Source organism: Hylobates moloch, unplaced genomic scaffold (genome assembly GCF_009828535.3).
Source record: "Hylobates moloch isolate HMO894 unplaced genomic scaffold, HMol_V3 SCAFFOLD_10, whole genome shotgun sequence".
NCBI classification, from domain to species: Eukaryota; Metazoa; Chordata; class Mammalia; order Primates; family Hylobatidae; genus Hylobates; species Hylobates moloch.
This window is the reverse complement of record NW_026652285.1, coordinates 12,073,844-12,090,548: the sequence shown is the minus strand read 5'-3', so window position 1 is coordinate 12,090,548 and position 16,705 is coordinate 12,073,844. Positions and strand designations below refer to the sequence as shown.

General features: G+C 42.7%; 2 protein-coding genes across 6 annotated transcripts in view; one reads left to right on the top strand and one right to left on the bottom strand.

The window, feature by feature from the left end:
- Positions 1 to 11,141, bottom strand: part of AP2B1 (adaptor related protein complex 2 subunit beta 1) — a 146,025-nt gene extending 134,884 nt beyond the window's left edge. The window contains exons 1-3 of one of the 5 annotated variants that reach the window (XM_032162987.3): positions 10,973 to 11,141; positions 7,736 to 7,844; positions 3,470 to 3,838 (exon numbers count right to left, since the gene is read on the bottom strand). The gene's annotated coding sequence lies outside the window, so the exon portion shown is untranslated. Of the gene's footprint in view, positions 1 to 3,234; positions 3,255 to 3,300; positions 3,322 to 3,469; positions 3,839 to 7,735; positions 7,845 to 9,260; positions 9,629 to 10,972 lie in introns of those variants that run through there. The other 4 variants (XM_032761062.2, XM_032162986.2, XM_032162990.3 and 1 more) reach the window with 4 other exon arrangements.
- Positions 11,142 to 11,982: 841 nt separating this feature from the next.
- PEX12 (peroxisomal biogenesis factor 12) lies at positions 11,983 to 15,741 on the top strand. Its single transcript, XM_032163013.2, has 4 exons — positions 11,983 to 12,014; positions 12,449 to 12,630; positions 12,937 to 13,490; positions 14,357 to 15,741. The coding sequence occupies exons 2-4, from the start codon at positions 12,505 to 12,507 to the stop codon at positions 14,754 to 14,756; spliced, it is 1,080 nt and encodes a 359-aa protein (XP_032018904.1). The 5' UTR covers positions 11,983 to 12,014; positions 12,449 to 12,504; the 3' UTR covers positions 14,757 to 15,741.
- The last annotated feature ends 964 nt before the right edge of the window (positions 15,742 to 16,705 follow it).

Here is a 16,705-nt window from a genome sequence, read left to right as displayed (position 1 = left end):
TCCCAGCTACTCGGAGAGGCTGAGGCAGGAGAATGGCGTGAACCCGGGAGGCGGAGCTTGCAGTGAGCCGAGAGCGCGCCACTGCACTCCAGCCTGGGCGACAGAGCGAGACTCCGTCTCAAAAAATAAAAATAAAAATAAAAAAAATAAAAGAAAATAATGCATCCACCCACAAAATTTCAGAAAGAGAGGAGGGTCAAGTATCTTTAGAAGCCTATAACATAGATTCTAAATTAAGAGTCCCTGCTGCTCTAAAGAGAAGGGATATCACTCTAGTAACCAACACTATTGTAAACAATAGTAACAAAATATTCCCTAACCATATTGGCAGACAAACATGGTGCCAAGCTGGTTCTTGCCTTAAGCCAAAAGAAACTCCAAGAAAAATGAAAATAGTGTAAATAAAAACAAATCAGAAGACATGATTGTTGCACAACACTGTCAGTGTACTAAATGCCACTGAACTGTATGCCTTAACCTGGTTAATTTTATGGTACGTGAATTTCACCTCAAAAAAAATCACATATATATATATATGATTAAGTGTATCTCTCATATAATGAGTTCTCACCTCATACAATGAGAGATACACTTAATCACATGCTAGATATGGACACAGCCAGAGTCTCCAAAATACAGGATGACAAAAACTGATGTCTTCATTAGAAGTTACAGCTGAGCGTGGTGGCTCAAGCCTGTAATCCCAGCACTTTGGGAGGCGGGCGGATCACGAGGTCAGGAGATCGAGACCATCCTGGCTAACACGGTGAAACCCCATCTCTACTAAAAATACAAAAAATTAGCCGGGCGTGTGGCGGGCACCTGTAGTCCCAGCTACTCGGGAGGCTGAGACAGGAGAATGGCGTGAACCTAGGAGGCAGAGCTTGCAGTGAGCCAAGATCGCACCACTGCACTCCAGCCTGGGCGACAGAGTGAGGCTCCGTCTCAAAAAAAAGAAAAAAAAAAAAAAAAAAAAGAAGTTACAGAAAAAGTACACAAAATAGAGCTAAAGAAAAAAAAATCAAATATTTGCTTAAGTGCCTCAAAAATCAAGCTGCTCCTTTGGGGGAGAAAATGTTCCTTCAGAAGAGCCAGAGAAATAAGCAAAGCCATGATGGAATTTGAACTCACACTACCTTTCTACCAGATCAAACCAGACAAGTCACGGCTGTTCTGAGGATTTACGGTATGGCCCAAGGCCATTGTTAAACAACAAATCTGCCAGAGTCAAAGCACATAATCACTCTTACTTGCCCTCGACCAGAGTGTGATGTCACTGCATTTCGGAGAAGGCATCCCTGCACAGGATTATATATCCAGATTTAACATAACCTAGTTTCTACCAAATATAGGTTGTCAAAGTCCCTCCTCTCCTATACCTCCCTCCAGTTCTCCAAAAGAGAAACTGAGCAGCAAAATAAGATTAATACCTTGGGTAGAATAAGGTCAGAAAAAAATTAATAGGGTCTTAATTCAAATGGCTCTCTGGGAAGCTAAATTAGTTCGTAAAGTCCCTAAACCCTTCTTTTCACAAAGTTGGACTTTACAAAGCTCAGTGCCCATAGTGAAAAACTGGCCAAAGTTAACCAAATTATAAAGCGGAAATGTCATTCCAGTAATCTTTTATTATAAGGGTGAGAGGTGCCAAATTCATTTCTAATCAAATATTCAGTAATAATGCAAAGACAACAGCATCATCAGGTATTATCTTGCTCATAAGAAATTATGAGACACAAAAGCTAAAATCACCTGTGATTTCTATTTAAATGTAACAGACTACAAGTAGCTTCTTAATATTATATAGAAGCAAAGGAGTTCAAAAGTTTTACATCTAATTCTTAACCAAAATAACATTAAACTCTGGAAAACTTAAGCCTGGAACGAAAGAAAGGACAAGAGAAAGGAGAATGTGCCCTATTTAATATATTCCTTGCTCAGCTTGGTTCAAACTTGTGCCTAAAAAGTTAGTATTTCAAAATATGGACCTTTTAAGGAAAGAAAGAATGAAAGAACTGGACTTCCTTGAGTTTCTTCATACACAGTCAGAATATTAGATTTATACTGATTTTACCACCCAGCTTTTAGTGAGGATGCTTGCATTATATACATCATCCTTTCTGCTTCCTTGAAAGCTTCAACGGCTAAGATACCTGCAAACAGTTCTCACCTTACCAGCACGCTTAGTCATCACTGGAATGTGTTAACACGTTTTCTTATAGAGCTGCACCTCCTTCATCTGCTGCTTTCTATTACTACTTTGTAAGTGTACCCTGAGGCTAAGCAATTGAAGTGTACAAGGAAGGTAACTAATCATTTAAATTGATTCTCATTGAGACCACCTTCTTTCTTAGTCATTCTGCCTTTGTAAGCTTAATGCATTTACTTTTTCTTTTAAACCACAATGGTTATGATAAGTCTTTGACAGTTTTCAAAACATTTTTTCTTCTCAAAAGTCAAGTTTGGCTGGGCGCGCTGGCTCACGCCTGTAATCACAGCACTTTAGGAGGCCGAAGCGGGAGGATCGCTTGGGCCCAGGAGTTCGAGACCAGACTGAGCTACACAGTAAGACCCTGTCACTAAAAATACAAAAATAAAATAAAATAAAAGTCAAAAGTTTAATGAAGCATCCGCGTGAGTTCAATAAAAGCCTGTCCCGCCACCCCACCCCTCCAAAAGAAGACTACTCTCGAAAACAAGCAGCATGAACAAATTATTTGGATTCAAATGATAAGGAAGTAACAGGAAGTTCCAGTTTCTTTACTTTCAGCTTAATCTACAGCCTTTCCCAAACCAGACCATTCCTGCAGAGCCCAGAAAAAAAAAAAAAAAAAAAAATGCTGGGTTAAGATTTGCCCCCATTTGCTTCCCCCTCTCTTACATCGGGTCAATTCTGGAGGTTACTCTTTCCTTCCTCCAAGAGTCAGGAATGCCTCTTCTTTCCCCAGGTGGTCAAGATTCTAGCGATATGCTCCTCCATTACGGAGCAGGGAAGAGGTTATCTCTTACCCTCGTTACCAGAGAGACGACGTTCGCCCACCAATGAGCAAACCTTTGAGGGAATCCCTTTTCCCTTTCGCTTGCTGGACACGTCTCAGCCTCTCAGTGAACGACGCTGAGCGGGGAAGAAAGACGGTTCCCCCCACGGCCTCCAGGCTCTATCAGCCACACCCCTGGCCTTTGGTCCTCCTAAACCCTCAATTCCGAAACACATCTTCCCCTCCTGCCCCCAACTACCTGCTGCCACACCCGAGGATTCCCTCACCGCACCACAGGCATTATGGTGGAGACCCTTTCTCCAACCTTTTCCCTCTCAATGGTCACACCCGACGGTTCAATGCATCATCAACGGTCACGCTCTTAGGATTTCCTCGCCTCCGCCGGTCTCCGACCCAGCCTGGGGTTCCCCTTATCTCCGTCCCCCACCCCGTCAATTAGGGACACACCCCAAAGGCAGCCGCCCTGAACTCACCGGAGGCAGAGGCGAAGGCGAGGGTGGGGGTGGCGGTGGGAGCCGAAGAGCACAGCCCGGGTGGTGGTGTAATGGTTTCTTGCCCGTCACGATTCTTTTCTAGGTCTAAGCCACTGCGCAAAACCCACTTTGCCAGGGACAAAGATGGTGGGCAGGAAACTCTGACGTCAGAGAACGTCGCCGCGTGACGTCATCGGGGTGCGCGGGAGACCTAGCAAGGCGGTGATCTCTTGTCGCCTTCCAGACCCAAAGATTTCCTTTGGTCCCGGCAAGTTGGCCCATCTGGGCCTCAGAGGATGTAAAGTGGCTGCTCCAAAGGGATATATTTAAAAAGCTGACAATGGATTTGTTTCCTCGCACAGAAATTCTCTGAAAAACATAAACATAGAGATGATGAAATATCCTGTTCCTTTCTGAAAAAACCCCCTTGGCTCATTTTCCTTCCAGGCTCAAGAGCGGACAATGGTGATATAGCCCAGGCCTATATACAGGCAGTGGGGCTAGAGGATGGTGCTGCACGTAAAAGAGGTTGAGGAGGCACTGGATGTGAGTTTGAATCCCTACCCTGAATGTGACTGGGACAGTTCATGTCTCATCAACCTTCTTATCTGTGAAATGAAGACAATGATAGTATCTCTCTTGGGCATGTGAAGCTTAAACCAGATAAATTAGGTAAAGTGCCTAGTATATAATAGGTGTGCTTACACAAAAGTAATTTTCTTTCGGACACTAAGACCTAGATTCCAGGACCTGGAACTGGAGAACAAGATTGATGATGTTAAATGAACTAGCTGTCCCTAAGGTTAATTTCAGGGTGTAAGGAAGGATGGAGAGCAAAGTGATGATTTTTCTCACATTTTGCCCATGAACTCTGTGAGTCAAAAAGTGTTTCAGTATTTTAAAACTTAATTCTTAAAAAAGTGATCAGAAGTACATTAAAATTTTGTATAACATACTCATGTATTATTATTTCCTCTGTTATTAAAATAGGCGCATAGGGAAAATTAGAAAGCCAGATATAAAGTGAGAGAATGTAAACACGGTAAATCAGATAGCTGCATAATGTTATACAATATTTCATGACAGAAAATTCCGAAAGTGTTAAGCAAAAAAAGGACACCAAGCAATATAGTATACAGTATAACTATATATGTATAGAAAAAAAAGGCTAGGATAGGCCAGGCGTGGTGGCTCACACCTGCAATCCCAGCCCTTTAGGAGGCTGAAGTGGGCGGATCACCTGAGGTCGGGAGTTTGAGACCAGCTTGGCCAACGTGGTGAAACCCCGTCTCTACTGAAAAAACAAAAATTAGCTGGGGGTGGTGGCACACGCCTACAATCCCGGCTACTCAGGAGGCTGAGGCAGGAGAATGGCTTGATCCCAGGAGGTGGAGGTTGCAGTGAGCCAAGATCTTGCCACTGCACTCCAGCCTGGGTAACAAAGCCAGATTCATCTCAAAAGAAAAAAAAAAAAAAAAAAAAAGCTTGGATATTCAGCAGAACGTTAAAAGTGGTTATTGAGGGATAGTGAGAGTTTTACTTTTCTTCCTAATATTTTTCTGTACTTTTCAAAGTATTCTACAATGAACATGTATTTATTTCTATGATTGTGATGTGCTTTTTAGATCATATTGTTGAAAAATGCTTTGAAATAAGAAAAAAAAAGATACAAAACTCTAAATCCAGAGGAGTATATATACCTATTAGTGGTTCCCTCTGGGTGCTGATTACAAATGTTATCTTCTTTATATGTGTTTTATTTTCCATTCCTTTCTCTGAAAAATGCATATATTTTAAGGAAAAATGAACCAATACTATTTTCAAAATATAGCATCAATCCGAAAGCTTTTCCAACTTCATTCTCTTCCATTTTTGGGTGAAAGTATGGACCAATCTCTCTTCTTTTCACCTTTTGGGACCATCACGGGCTCATAATCTAATGGGAGACCACTCAGGAAACTGTTGAAATGATCCAGCCACACGATGATGGTGGTTTAAACAAATAACTGTTGATATTTATTATGATTTTATGTCAGTTACTCTGCTAAGTACATTTTTACATCCTCACCACCTGATAACCAGGTAGGTACTATTACTTCCTCTATTTTAAGAGATACAGAGAAGTTAAAAGGTAGAATTAAGATGGCCAGGCGCGGTGGCTCACGCCTGTAATCCCAACACTTTGGGAGGCTGAGGCAGGCGGATCACGAGGTCAGCAGATCGAGATCTTCCTGGCTAACATGGTGAAACCCCATCTCTACTAAAAATACAAAAAAAAGTAGCTGGGTGTGGTGGCGGGCACCTATAGTCCCAGCTATTCAGGAGGTTGAGGCAGGAGAATGGCGTGAACCTGGAAGGCGGAGCTTGCAGACACACACACACACACACAAAGGCAGAATTAAGATTTGAACCCAGGAAGTCTGACACTAGGACTGATAAGGCTTATGTTTTAGGTTAGGGCAAGGGATGAATGGTGGTACTAGTCACTGAAAATAGGAAAATATAAGAAATGGCAGAAGTTTGGGGAAGGATAGGGAGGTGATTAGTTCATTTTATACGTTAGGTTAGAGTGAAGATCTCTATCCAAGAGATACTTGATTATATGTGTCTGAAGATAAGGAATGATCTAGAGTTAAATTTGTGAACTGTGAGCATACAGAAGATAATTCAATCTGTGGGCATGAACATTATTCATGAAGAATGTGGAAAGTGAGTGCTTGGGGCAGAAACAGATAAACCCAAGAATGCAAAGAGGACTGAGAAGGAGTAGTCAGAGAGGTAGGAGGAAAAGCAGCATAGTATATTTTAGGATGTTTTCAGAGTTTCATGAAAGTAGGGACTATGCCAATCTGTTCACTCTTGCACACGTGAGGCTAGCACCATCACACACACACAAATTAATATATGTTGACTAAATGCATAAATAAGTGATCAACAATATTAGTTGCTATAGACAGGAGAAGGGCTAAAAAGTATCTACGGGATTTAGCAACATGGAGGTATTTGATGTTATTGCTGAGAAATCAGTAGAGATATGAAGGCAAAAGTCATATTGCAGATGTTTGAGGATGGATTAGAAGTGAGGAAATAAAAACAGGAATTGCAGATAACTCATAAGAAAGTATGACCAAAGAAAGCAGAGATGGTATTTGAGGAAAAGAGTGGCAAGGATTTTTTCTTTCTTGAGGCAGGGTGTTGTACTATTGCCCAGGCTGGAGTGCAGTGGTGCCATTACAATCACTGCAGCCTCGACCTCCCAGGCTCAAGCAATCCTCCCACCTAGCCTCCCAAGTAGCTGCGACTACAGGCGTGCATCACTACCTAGCTAATTTTTTTTTTTTTTTTTTTTTTTTTTTGTAGAGAGGGGGTCTTGCCATGTTGCCCAGGCTGGTCTGGAACTCCTGGGCTCAAGTGATCCTCCTGCCTTGGCCTCCCCAAATGCTGGGATTATAGGCATGAGCCACCAAACTCAGCCAATTTTTTAAAGTTTAGTTCTATACTCATACATTTTCTCTACACTAACCCTTTAGCATACCATGGGTTTAATTATCTTTCTTACATATATGGCTCCAAAATCTCTTATCTCTAGCCTAGACCTGTTCCCCAAATTTCATCACCAAATTGATAACTATACTGCTGGGTTAAATATTAAGGAGATGGAGGAGGTTAGAAAAACCTGGTTACAGAGTTGGGCACAGTCGTTTACACCTATGATCCCAGCACTTTGGGAGGCTGAGGTGGGAGGATCACTTGAGCCCAAGAGTTTGAGGCTGTAGTGAGCCATGATCATGCCACTGCACTCCAGCCTGGATGACAGAGTAAGACCGTCTCTAAAAAGAGAGAGAGAGAGAGAGAAAGAAAACTCGTTCAAGGTACAACTCCTAGGAGACAGAGGTAGATTTCATAAAGATGTCATTAGAAAAATCTTCAAGAGGCTGGCCGTGGTGGCTCATGCCTGTGATCACAGCACTTTGGGAGGCCAAGGCAGGTGGATCACCTGAGGTCAGGACTTTGAGCCCAGCCTGGCCAACATGGTGAAACCCTGACTCTACTAAAAATACAAAAATTAGCCAGGCATGGTGGCACATGCCTGTAGTCTCAGGTACTAGGGAGGCTGAGGCAGGAGAATTACTTGAACCTGAGAGGAGGAGGTTGCAGTGAGCCGAAATTGCGCCACTACACTCCAGCCTGGGCAATAAAGCAAGACTCTATCTCAAAAAAAAAAAAAAAAGAAAAAGAAAAATATTTAAGAGTTTTGATTCATACCTCTCTGCTGTTCAAAAACTTTCATCAACTTCTTATTGCCTAACATGTTTGAAAGCTATTCTTCCCTCAGTTTCCTCCATCTGTGTGCTCCTTTCTTTGGTTTTCTCATCTATAAAATGAAGGAAGATAGTAACATCTAATCATAATATTGAACAATGAAATAAATTACATGTAAAGCACTTAGAACTATGGCTGGCACATAGCATGGACTATGGAACTATTTCCTATAATTGTGATTATTTTAATAAATTACACTGAGCTGCTCAAGCCAGAAACCTAGGGGTCATTCCTGATTTCCCTTTCCTTCAACTGCCACATCCAATCCATCTCCAGTTGTCAATTCTACCTTTAAAATCTCAAAGCCGTGGCTGGGCGCTGTGGCTCCCGCCTGTAATCCCAGCACTTTGGGAGGCCGAGGTGGGTGGATCACAAGGTCAGGAGTTTGTGACCAGCCTGGCCAAGATGGTGAAACCCCATCTCTACTAAAATTAGCCGGGTGTTGTGGTGGGCGCCTGTAATCTCAGATACTCGGGAGGCTGAGGTACAGAACTGCTTGAACCCGGGAGGCGGAGGTTGTAGTGAGCCGAGATTGCGCCACTGCACTCCAGCCTGGGCAACAGAGCAAGACTCTGTCTCAAAAAAAAAAAAAAAAATCTCCAAGTCATCCACCTCCCTCTATTCAATCTCATAAATCCAAGCCACCATCACCTTTTGCCTGGACTATTAGAAGCCTATAAGTCTTCTCTCTACCATTCTCCACATAGTGGCCAGGTTGTTTAACTTTTTTGGATGTATAACATACATTTAAAAACGTGCATATCTGGCCTAATGTGGTGGCTCACACCCGTAATCCCAGCACTTTGGGAGGCTGAGGCAGGGGGATCACTTGAGGCCAGGAGTTTCAGACCAGCCTGGCCAACATGGCAAAACCCTGTCTCTACTAAAAATACAAAAATTAGCCGGGTGTGGTGGCACATGCTTGTAGTCCCAGCTACTTGGGGGGTCTGAGGTGGGAGAATCACTTGAACCCGGGAGGCGGAGGTTGCAGTGAGCCGAGATTGTGCCACTGCACTCCAGCCTGGGCTACAGAGCGAGACTCTATCTCAAGAAAACAAAAACAAAAATGTGCATATATCATAAATGTAAAGCTTGATATAAATACTGCATACCCACAAAACCATCAGAGACATCTTTAAAAAATATAAACCTGACCAGGCACGGTGGCTCACGCCTGTAATCCTAGCACTTTGGGAGGCCAAGGTGGGCAGATCACAAGGCCAGGAGTTCAAGACCAGCCTGGTCAACATGGTGAAACCCCGTCTCTACTAAAAATACAAAAATTAGCCGGGCGTGGTGGCGGGCACCTGTAATCCCAGCTACTTGGGAGGCTGTGGCAGGAGAATTGCTTGAACCCGGGTGGCGGTGGTTGCAGTGAGCCATCATGCCATTGTACTCCAGCCTGGGCAACAAGAGTAAAACTGTCTCAAAAAAAAAAAAAAAAAAATATATATATATATATATACACCTGATCACATCTCTGGTGTGTGAATCCTTCATTGGCTTCCCATTGCACTTGGACTAAAATCCAGGGTCGTTCCCATGGCCTGTGAGTCCCTGCATGGTTTGGCCTGTCTACCTCTCTAACATCATTTTGTGCCTTTCAGTCACTGCTCATTTCCTCATTTCACCTTTTGCCAGCTATAATAGCCCTCAAACACACCAACCTCTTTCCCACCTTAGGGTCTTCACAATACTCTTCCTTCTGCCTAATATTCTTTTCCCCAACTCCTTATATGGCTGGCTCCTCATAATTTAGGTCTTTGTTATGTCCTCAGAAGGGCATTCCGATTATCATGTCTAAAAGATTTGGGCCTCCCAGACCTCTTATTCGACTTGCAAATTTCTTTTTTTTTTTTTTTTTGAGACAGAGTCTCACTCTGTCTCCCAGGCTGGAGTGCAGTGGTGTGACCTTGGCTCACTGCAACCTCTGCCTCCCAGGTTCAAGTGATTCTCCTGCCTCAGCCTCCAGAGTAGCTGGGATAACAGGCATCCGCCACCATGCACCACCACTCCAAGCTAATTTTTGTATTTTTAGTAGAGATGGGTTTTCGCCATGTTGGCTAGGCTGGTCTCAAACTCCTGACTTCAAGTGATCCACCCATCTCAGCCTCCCAAAGTGCTGGGATTACAGGTATGAGCCACCGTACCTGGCCCTACCTTTCCTTTTTTTTTTTTTTTCTGGAGACGCAGTCTCGCTCAGTTACCCAGGCTGGAGTGCAATGGTGCAATCTCGGCTCACCACAACCTCTGCTTCCCGGGTTCAAGCGATTCTCTTGCCTCAGCCTCCTGAGTAGCTGGGATTACAGGTATGCACCACCACGCCCAGCTAATTTTTTGTATTTCTAGTAGAGACGGGGTTTCTCCATGTTGGTCAGGCTGGTCACGACCTCTTGACCTCAAGTGATCCACCTGCCTCAGCCTCCCAAAGTGCTGGGATTATAGGTGTTCTTATGCCATACATTTAGTTAACTTTTGGAGTACTTCCATGGGACTATCAATCAAGACATCTTGCCTTCCCCTGGCTAAGAGTGAAAGACAGGGTGGACAGGGAACTTGAACCAAGAGAGGTCAGTCGAAATTTGTATCATGAGCAGAGTCACAAACAGAAATTGGTGGAAGCTCGTTCACTGCAACACGTTGCCTGGATAAGAACTTCTAATTCCTGTTAGGCAGTCCCAATAGTATTGTTAAGTTCTTGTTCTTTCAGGGCTGGCTTTACTCATTTTGTGAGCTACTCCATACACTTCTAATAAATTCCGTTTTAGTTTAAATTAGCCTGTTTGTTTCTGTTGCTTATAACCAAAGATCCCTAAGTGACAAAAATGTTTAATTTCCTGCTTGATTTAGTTGATGCTACTTCTCAACTTTGTATTTTTGCTATTCACTTAAGAAAAGCTTGTACATAACAGTTACTATTAAACAAGCACCTAATACGTATCCAAGTGCTTTATATGGATAAACTATGTCTAGTCTTAAAACTCTGTAAGGTAAAAATCATGTATCAATATAATGTATTTTGGTAGAGTAAAAAACACTTTTTATAACTGTAATTAAGGACAATTTGTAAGGTTTTCTCTCCTATTGGAATCACTAAATCCAAACCTTGTTTTTGAGGGTTCTCATTATGCAAACCAATTATTTTTATAACATAAGGGCCTCTAGGGCAGTAAACAATACCTTCTATTCCCAGCTATTTAGTCCAGAGGTGGCACTTCCCAGAGGAAGGGAGGAGAGGTGGAACTCTCATCCAAATTCAATAAGGCTGTGTCAGCCAACTTCAGCGAGACAAAGCTGTACATAACATAAAAGCACTTTACAAACCTTAAGGTAAATCACATTCGTTTTGGTATAAAAACGGCACGAAAGGAACCTTTCAGTCAAGTATCCCTAGTGCATGCTAGTTACAATTCATAAAGCTCCCTCTGCTTTAGCACTGTATTCATATCGCTGGTGGTGACATATCCAACTGTGTTCAAGGATGGAGACCATTTTCATCCAGTATAGCAAGTGCATGCAGTTATGCTTGAACATAGCCAAAACCTGGAAGCCGTTAAACTACCAGCTTGGATGAAAATTAACCGTCTCAAGTACTGAGGAACAAGCATGAACCTTTCTCAATCCAATCATCTTTCCTTATAATTGGCGGCAATAAATCTAAGGCTCCTATCTCCTGCTATGTTGCTTTAAATCATTTCTGGAAGGCTAAGACATATAAATTAACCACCATCCCTGCTGCGCGTGTACAGCAAAGTCCTTTCCACCTCCCGATTCCCTTCCTCCCTCCGCCCCTAGCTCCATCTCCTGCAGGAACACAGGGCTCAGCAATGGGCCCGAGCTCTGGCTCCCGGCGCCAGACGTCTGCGCGGTGCCCCCAACAGCTTGTCAAAAAGACCTCGCAGAGAGAGGTTCAGAGCTGTAGCTTTCCAGCGAGGCTACCATGCAGACCCAGCTACGAAAAGTAAACCAAACCAGCAAAGAATTCATAGCCAAAACCAGCCAACAAAGGCCCTCTTCTATTTCAGCGGGGCGGGAGCGGAAGTTCAGGTGGGTCATAGAGTTCTCTAGTTCTGGTTTCCGGACCGCATTCGGAACTAGAGCGCCTTTCTTCCGCCAGGCGTCCCTGAGGTCCTGGCAGTTTCATTTCCGGGTGCGGCTTCTGTCATAAAGCGGAGACCTCCCTTCAAACGTGGCGTCGTGGGTTCTTTGCGCCTCGCCTGGGGTCAGCGAGCAAGGACGGGCGCGGGCGGGGATACTCAAAGCCAACAGCTGGAGTCAGCCCTCGTGTCCCGGGCTCACGGTGGCACGACTGAATCCTCAGAGTCGGCTGGCTTTTGAGCTCTCACGATTGGGGAGGAGGGGGGGTTTCTGGTTCGCAGCTCCAGAGGATCGCTTTCCTTCCCCCATACCGGTCCCCCACAGTCACGCTCTGCCCTGACGTGCAGCATTTGACAAGTTACCCCCTCGCCACATACCACTTCCACCCACGTCCGAGTTAACTTTGTTCTTAACCTTCTTGAGACTCCCCTCCGCCTCCAGGTCTTTTTTTCCCCAGTTCATTTTTGCCCATAAGATTGAGTTTCGAGTTTCAGATATCATGCAGAAAGTTTACCTTTAAGACTGAGCACTCATCTGATACTCTTCCTCCCGAAAAAGTTCATGCTCACGAGAGAGTTTGTGGGAAAAGTGAAAGCCAGTACACACAGGAAACTATGGCTGAGCACGGGGCTCACATCACAACTGCTTCTGTGGCCGATGACCAGCCATCCATCTTTGAGGTGGTAGCACAGGACAGTTTAATGACAGCAGTGAGACCCGCTCTTCAGCATGTGGTCAAGGTAAGGTATTAATTCTTGGAAAGGTCTTAGGGACAACTGGGTAAAAAAAACAAACGAATAATTTGTGCTTATTTGATAGCCTAGCGTTTGAAATAGCCAATTTGCAAATAACTTGTATCCCATGACTTAAGAGTTATTGAGTCTTTGTTATGTGTAGAGACCTGTACTGAATACCCAGCATTTCAGGGTCCAAAAGTGACTTATTTAAGACAAAATTTGTAGACTTTAGAGGAAAAGGGGGAATGTAAATAGGTGTGGAACTTGTGTAATGGAATGAATTTCACTTACTGCTTTATTTTGCTTTAGGTTCTTGCAGAATCAAATCCCACCTACTATGGCTTCTTGTGGAGGTGGTTTGATGAAATCTTTACTCTGCTAGATCTTCTGCTCCAGCAGCATTATCTGTCTAGAACCAGTGCCTCATTTTCTGAAAACTTTTATGGCTTAAAGAGAATTGTAATGGGGGACACTCACAAGTCTCAGAGATTGGCTAGTGCTGGTCTCCCAAAGCAGCAGCTTTGGAAATCAATTATGTTCCTGGTTCTTCTTCCCTATCTGAAAGTGAAGCTGGAGAAGCTGGTTTCTAGCCTGAGAGAAGAAGATGAATATTCTATTCATCCCCCTTCTTCCCGCTGGAAACGATTTTACAGAGCCTTCCTGGCAGCCTACCCATTTGTGAACATGGCCTGGGAAGGATGGTTTCTTGTACAACAACTTCGATACATCCTAGGAAAAGCTCAGCATCACTCACCACTGCTGAGGCTGGCTGGAGTTCGGCTAGGTCGACTAACAGTTCAGGATATACAAGCTCTGGAGCACAAACCAGCTAAGGCCAGCATGATGCAGCAACCAGCCAGGAGGTAAGGCCTTAACATTTCCAAAAGATCTTTAGTTAGTATTCTAAAATCTTATCCCAGTTTTGTGAAATTCACCTCCCTGTTAACTTTGTGGTATTTCATAGTCACAGAAAAGCTATTCCTTGTGTCCATAAAACAAGGACTGTCATCCTGGTAACCTTCACCATACTAGGTATACTTTAGTGCATACTTGCTGTGTCCCAGGTCCTGGGCTAGGTGCTTGCTTTACGTACATTATCTCAATCCTCAACACAACCCAATGAAGTAAATGTATTAGCTTACAGTTGAGGAAACAAAACCCAAGCAGTTAAGTACCTTGCCAAGGTCACGTAGGTACATAGCTAGCAGGTGGCAGAGCTGGGATTCAAACCAAATCAATACAATTCTAAAGACTGTGCTCTGTGAGCCACTGCACCCAGCCTAAGACTGTGCTCTTAATCATGATGCTGTGCTCCTTCTAGTTCATATTTGTGTTCTCCTACAAGTTCAAATATATACATTCCTCAATACTGCTAAGTTTTTTAAGTGAATTGGTTTTTTTTTTTTTTTTTTTTTTCTGGGTCACTATCTTCCACTAAAAAAAGGGAGATCTATATAATCAAATTCTCTACTGATTTCTCTTTCAAAACACAAAACCAAACCCTAATCATGTTACTAAAAACAAAGCTTAGCTCCTATGCTCCTAAAATACTGTAAGTTAGAAAGAATCACTTAGAATAGATCCTTAAGGAGATAGTACCAGTCTACCAACCATTCAGTCCCCCAGTGATTCTGATGAAAAATGTAAGAACTGCATTTATGTCAGTCACTTTGTAATTATATCTAAATAAAGTTTCTCCCTTTACCTCCTTGTTCTTTTCTACCAACAGTGTTAGTGAGAAGATAAAGTCAGCTCTGAAGAAAGCTGTTGGGGGTGTTGCCTTATCCCTGTCTACTGGCCTTTCTGTGGGTGTATTCTTCTTGCAGTTCCTTGACTGGTGGTACTCATCTGAAAATCAAGAAACCATCAAGTCATTGACTGCCCTGCCTACTCCACCACCACCTGTACACCTAGAGTATAACTCTGATTCTCCCCTCTTACCCAAAATGAAGACTGTGTGCCCACTGTGTCGTAAAACCCGGGTGAATGATACTGTTCTTGCCACCTCTGGCTATGTGTTTTGTTACCGCTGTGTGTTTCATTATGTGAGGAGTCACCAAGCTTGTCCCATCACAGGTTATCCAACAGAAGTACAACATCTGATTAAACTCTACTCCCCTGAGAACTGAAAGGGAATCATGTCTTATCCTCCAACAAAAGTATTGCGCTGTAATGCCACAGAGCTGGTTTCAGCATGGTATTGAGTTGACACTTCTCAGCCTCAATTCATAACTACATGAACTTTAAATGACTATATGGATTTCTTTAAAAGGATATGCCCATTTGATCCTACACTTTTAGCCTGCTCTCTAGAACCCTACTTACAGTTGACCAAGCTGCTTAAAGTAGAAGAATCAGGACTGGCGGGGGATATGAGGGCCAGTGTAGAGATTAAACAAAATAATGAGTATACAAGTTTTTGCCGATCCCTTTCCTTAAAATATAAGAAATATAGGTCTTAGGAAAAACCCAGGTTAGACCGCATAAAAAATAAAGTGAACAGTGAGGTGGTAGCAAGCCTTCTTTTTAGAAAAGAAAGCATTTACCTGCCTGTTTGTAAGGTGGAAATTTCATCAGTTTGCAAATGATAAGAAATGTAGACCTGCTCTTGATAGAAATGCTTAGAAACACTTTGGGGGAAAATAAAAAAGCTCCTTCCATATACTGTGAGACATTTGTTAAGTGACATCTGTCGTTTATCAGCTTTTAAGGATAAAAAAGGATATCTTAAAAGTTGGATATTTAGGGTACTTAAGGATATTCCTTTATGAGCTCTCCATATCTTTCTTGAGAAACTGGTTAAAAAAGGAATAGGGGTTGAGTGTTACAGAGAGTAGTCTGAAGATTCCTGTGTAAAAGCAAAGCTAACAAGCAATGAAGAGATGAAGCAAAATACTAATCTAATTGTGTAAAGAAAGGATATTTTAATAAGTTCTTTCTGCTTGCTGCTAAGAGTTTGCTAAACTGTCATGAATTATTCTGGTTATTACTAAAGTTTCTATGAAACACTTAAGTAGATTTTAAGAATAAATGTTTCTGGAAAAGAACTGTTATGATTTTGTAGAAATGTAAAGATTACTTGAGGTGTTTAAAATAAATTTTTCATTCAGACTACCTTTGACTTTTTGAGGTGTTTTTATATTAACATTTTGCCAATTCAGTAGTTGGAACAAAAATCCTCTGCTCCAACAACAAGAATTCAGCCTCATGCTAAATACCTTGCATCAACTTAAGAAACACTTAAGTTGCCTATGTAGGAGCATTTGTGCCATTGGATTGGCAGACTGGTGAAAACATGGGTTAAAAAAAAATCACTAGAAGAGGAAGGATGAAAATGATTTTTAAGAGCTTCTGCTGACATAGGTGTTTTCCAATATTTAACTCATTTTACCAGTTCAAAGCACATTCTCTGATAGCATAAAGGTGATAAAGCTAAAATTTTAAATAGAATATCCCATGGATTTTAACATTAAGACATTTATGATGTTAGTTGAGACAATAAAAAAATAAAATATTAAAACTTTTATATGCCATAAGAAAAGTATAATGGATTTTAAAATTCTCATTAAACCTCAAAGATTTTACCAAAGCAAATATCATGGTTAATTAAACATTTTTTTATTTTTTATTTTTTTACTGAGACAGAGTCTTACTCTGATGCCAAGGCTTGAGTGCAGTGGCGTGATCTCGGCTCACTGCAACCTCCACCTCCTGGGTTCAAACAGTTCTCCCACCTCAGCCTCTCAAGTAGCTGTGATTACAGGCGCGTGCCACCACGCCTGGCTAATTTTTCTATTTTTTTTTTTTGAGACGGAGTCTTGCTCTTTCACCCAGGCTAGAGTGCAGTGGCGCGATCTCGGCTCACTGCAGGCTCCACCCCCCGGGGTTCACGCCATTCTCCTGCCTCAGCCTCCTGCGTAGCTGGGACTACAGGCGCCTGCCACCTCGCTCGGCTAATTTTTTGTATTTTTAGTAGAGACAGGGTTTCACCGTGTTAGCCAGGATGGTCTCGATCTCCTGACCTCGTGATCTGCCCGCCTCGGCCTCCCAAAGTGCTGGGATTACAGGCGTGAGCCAC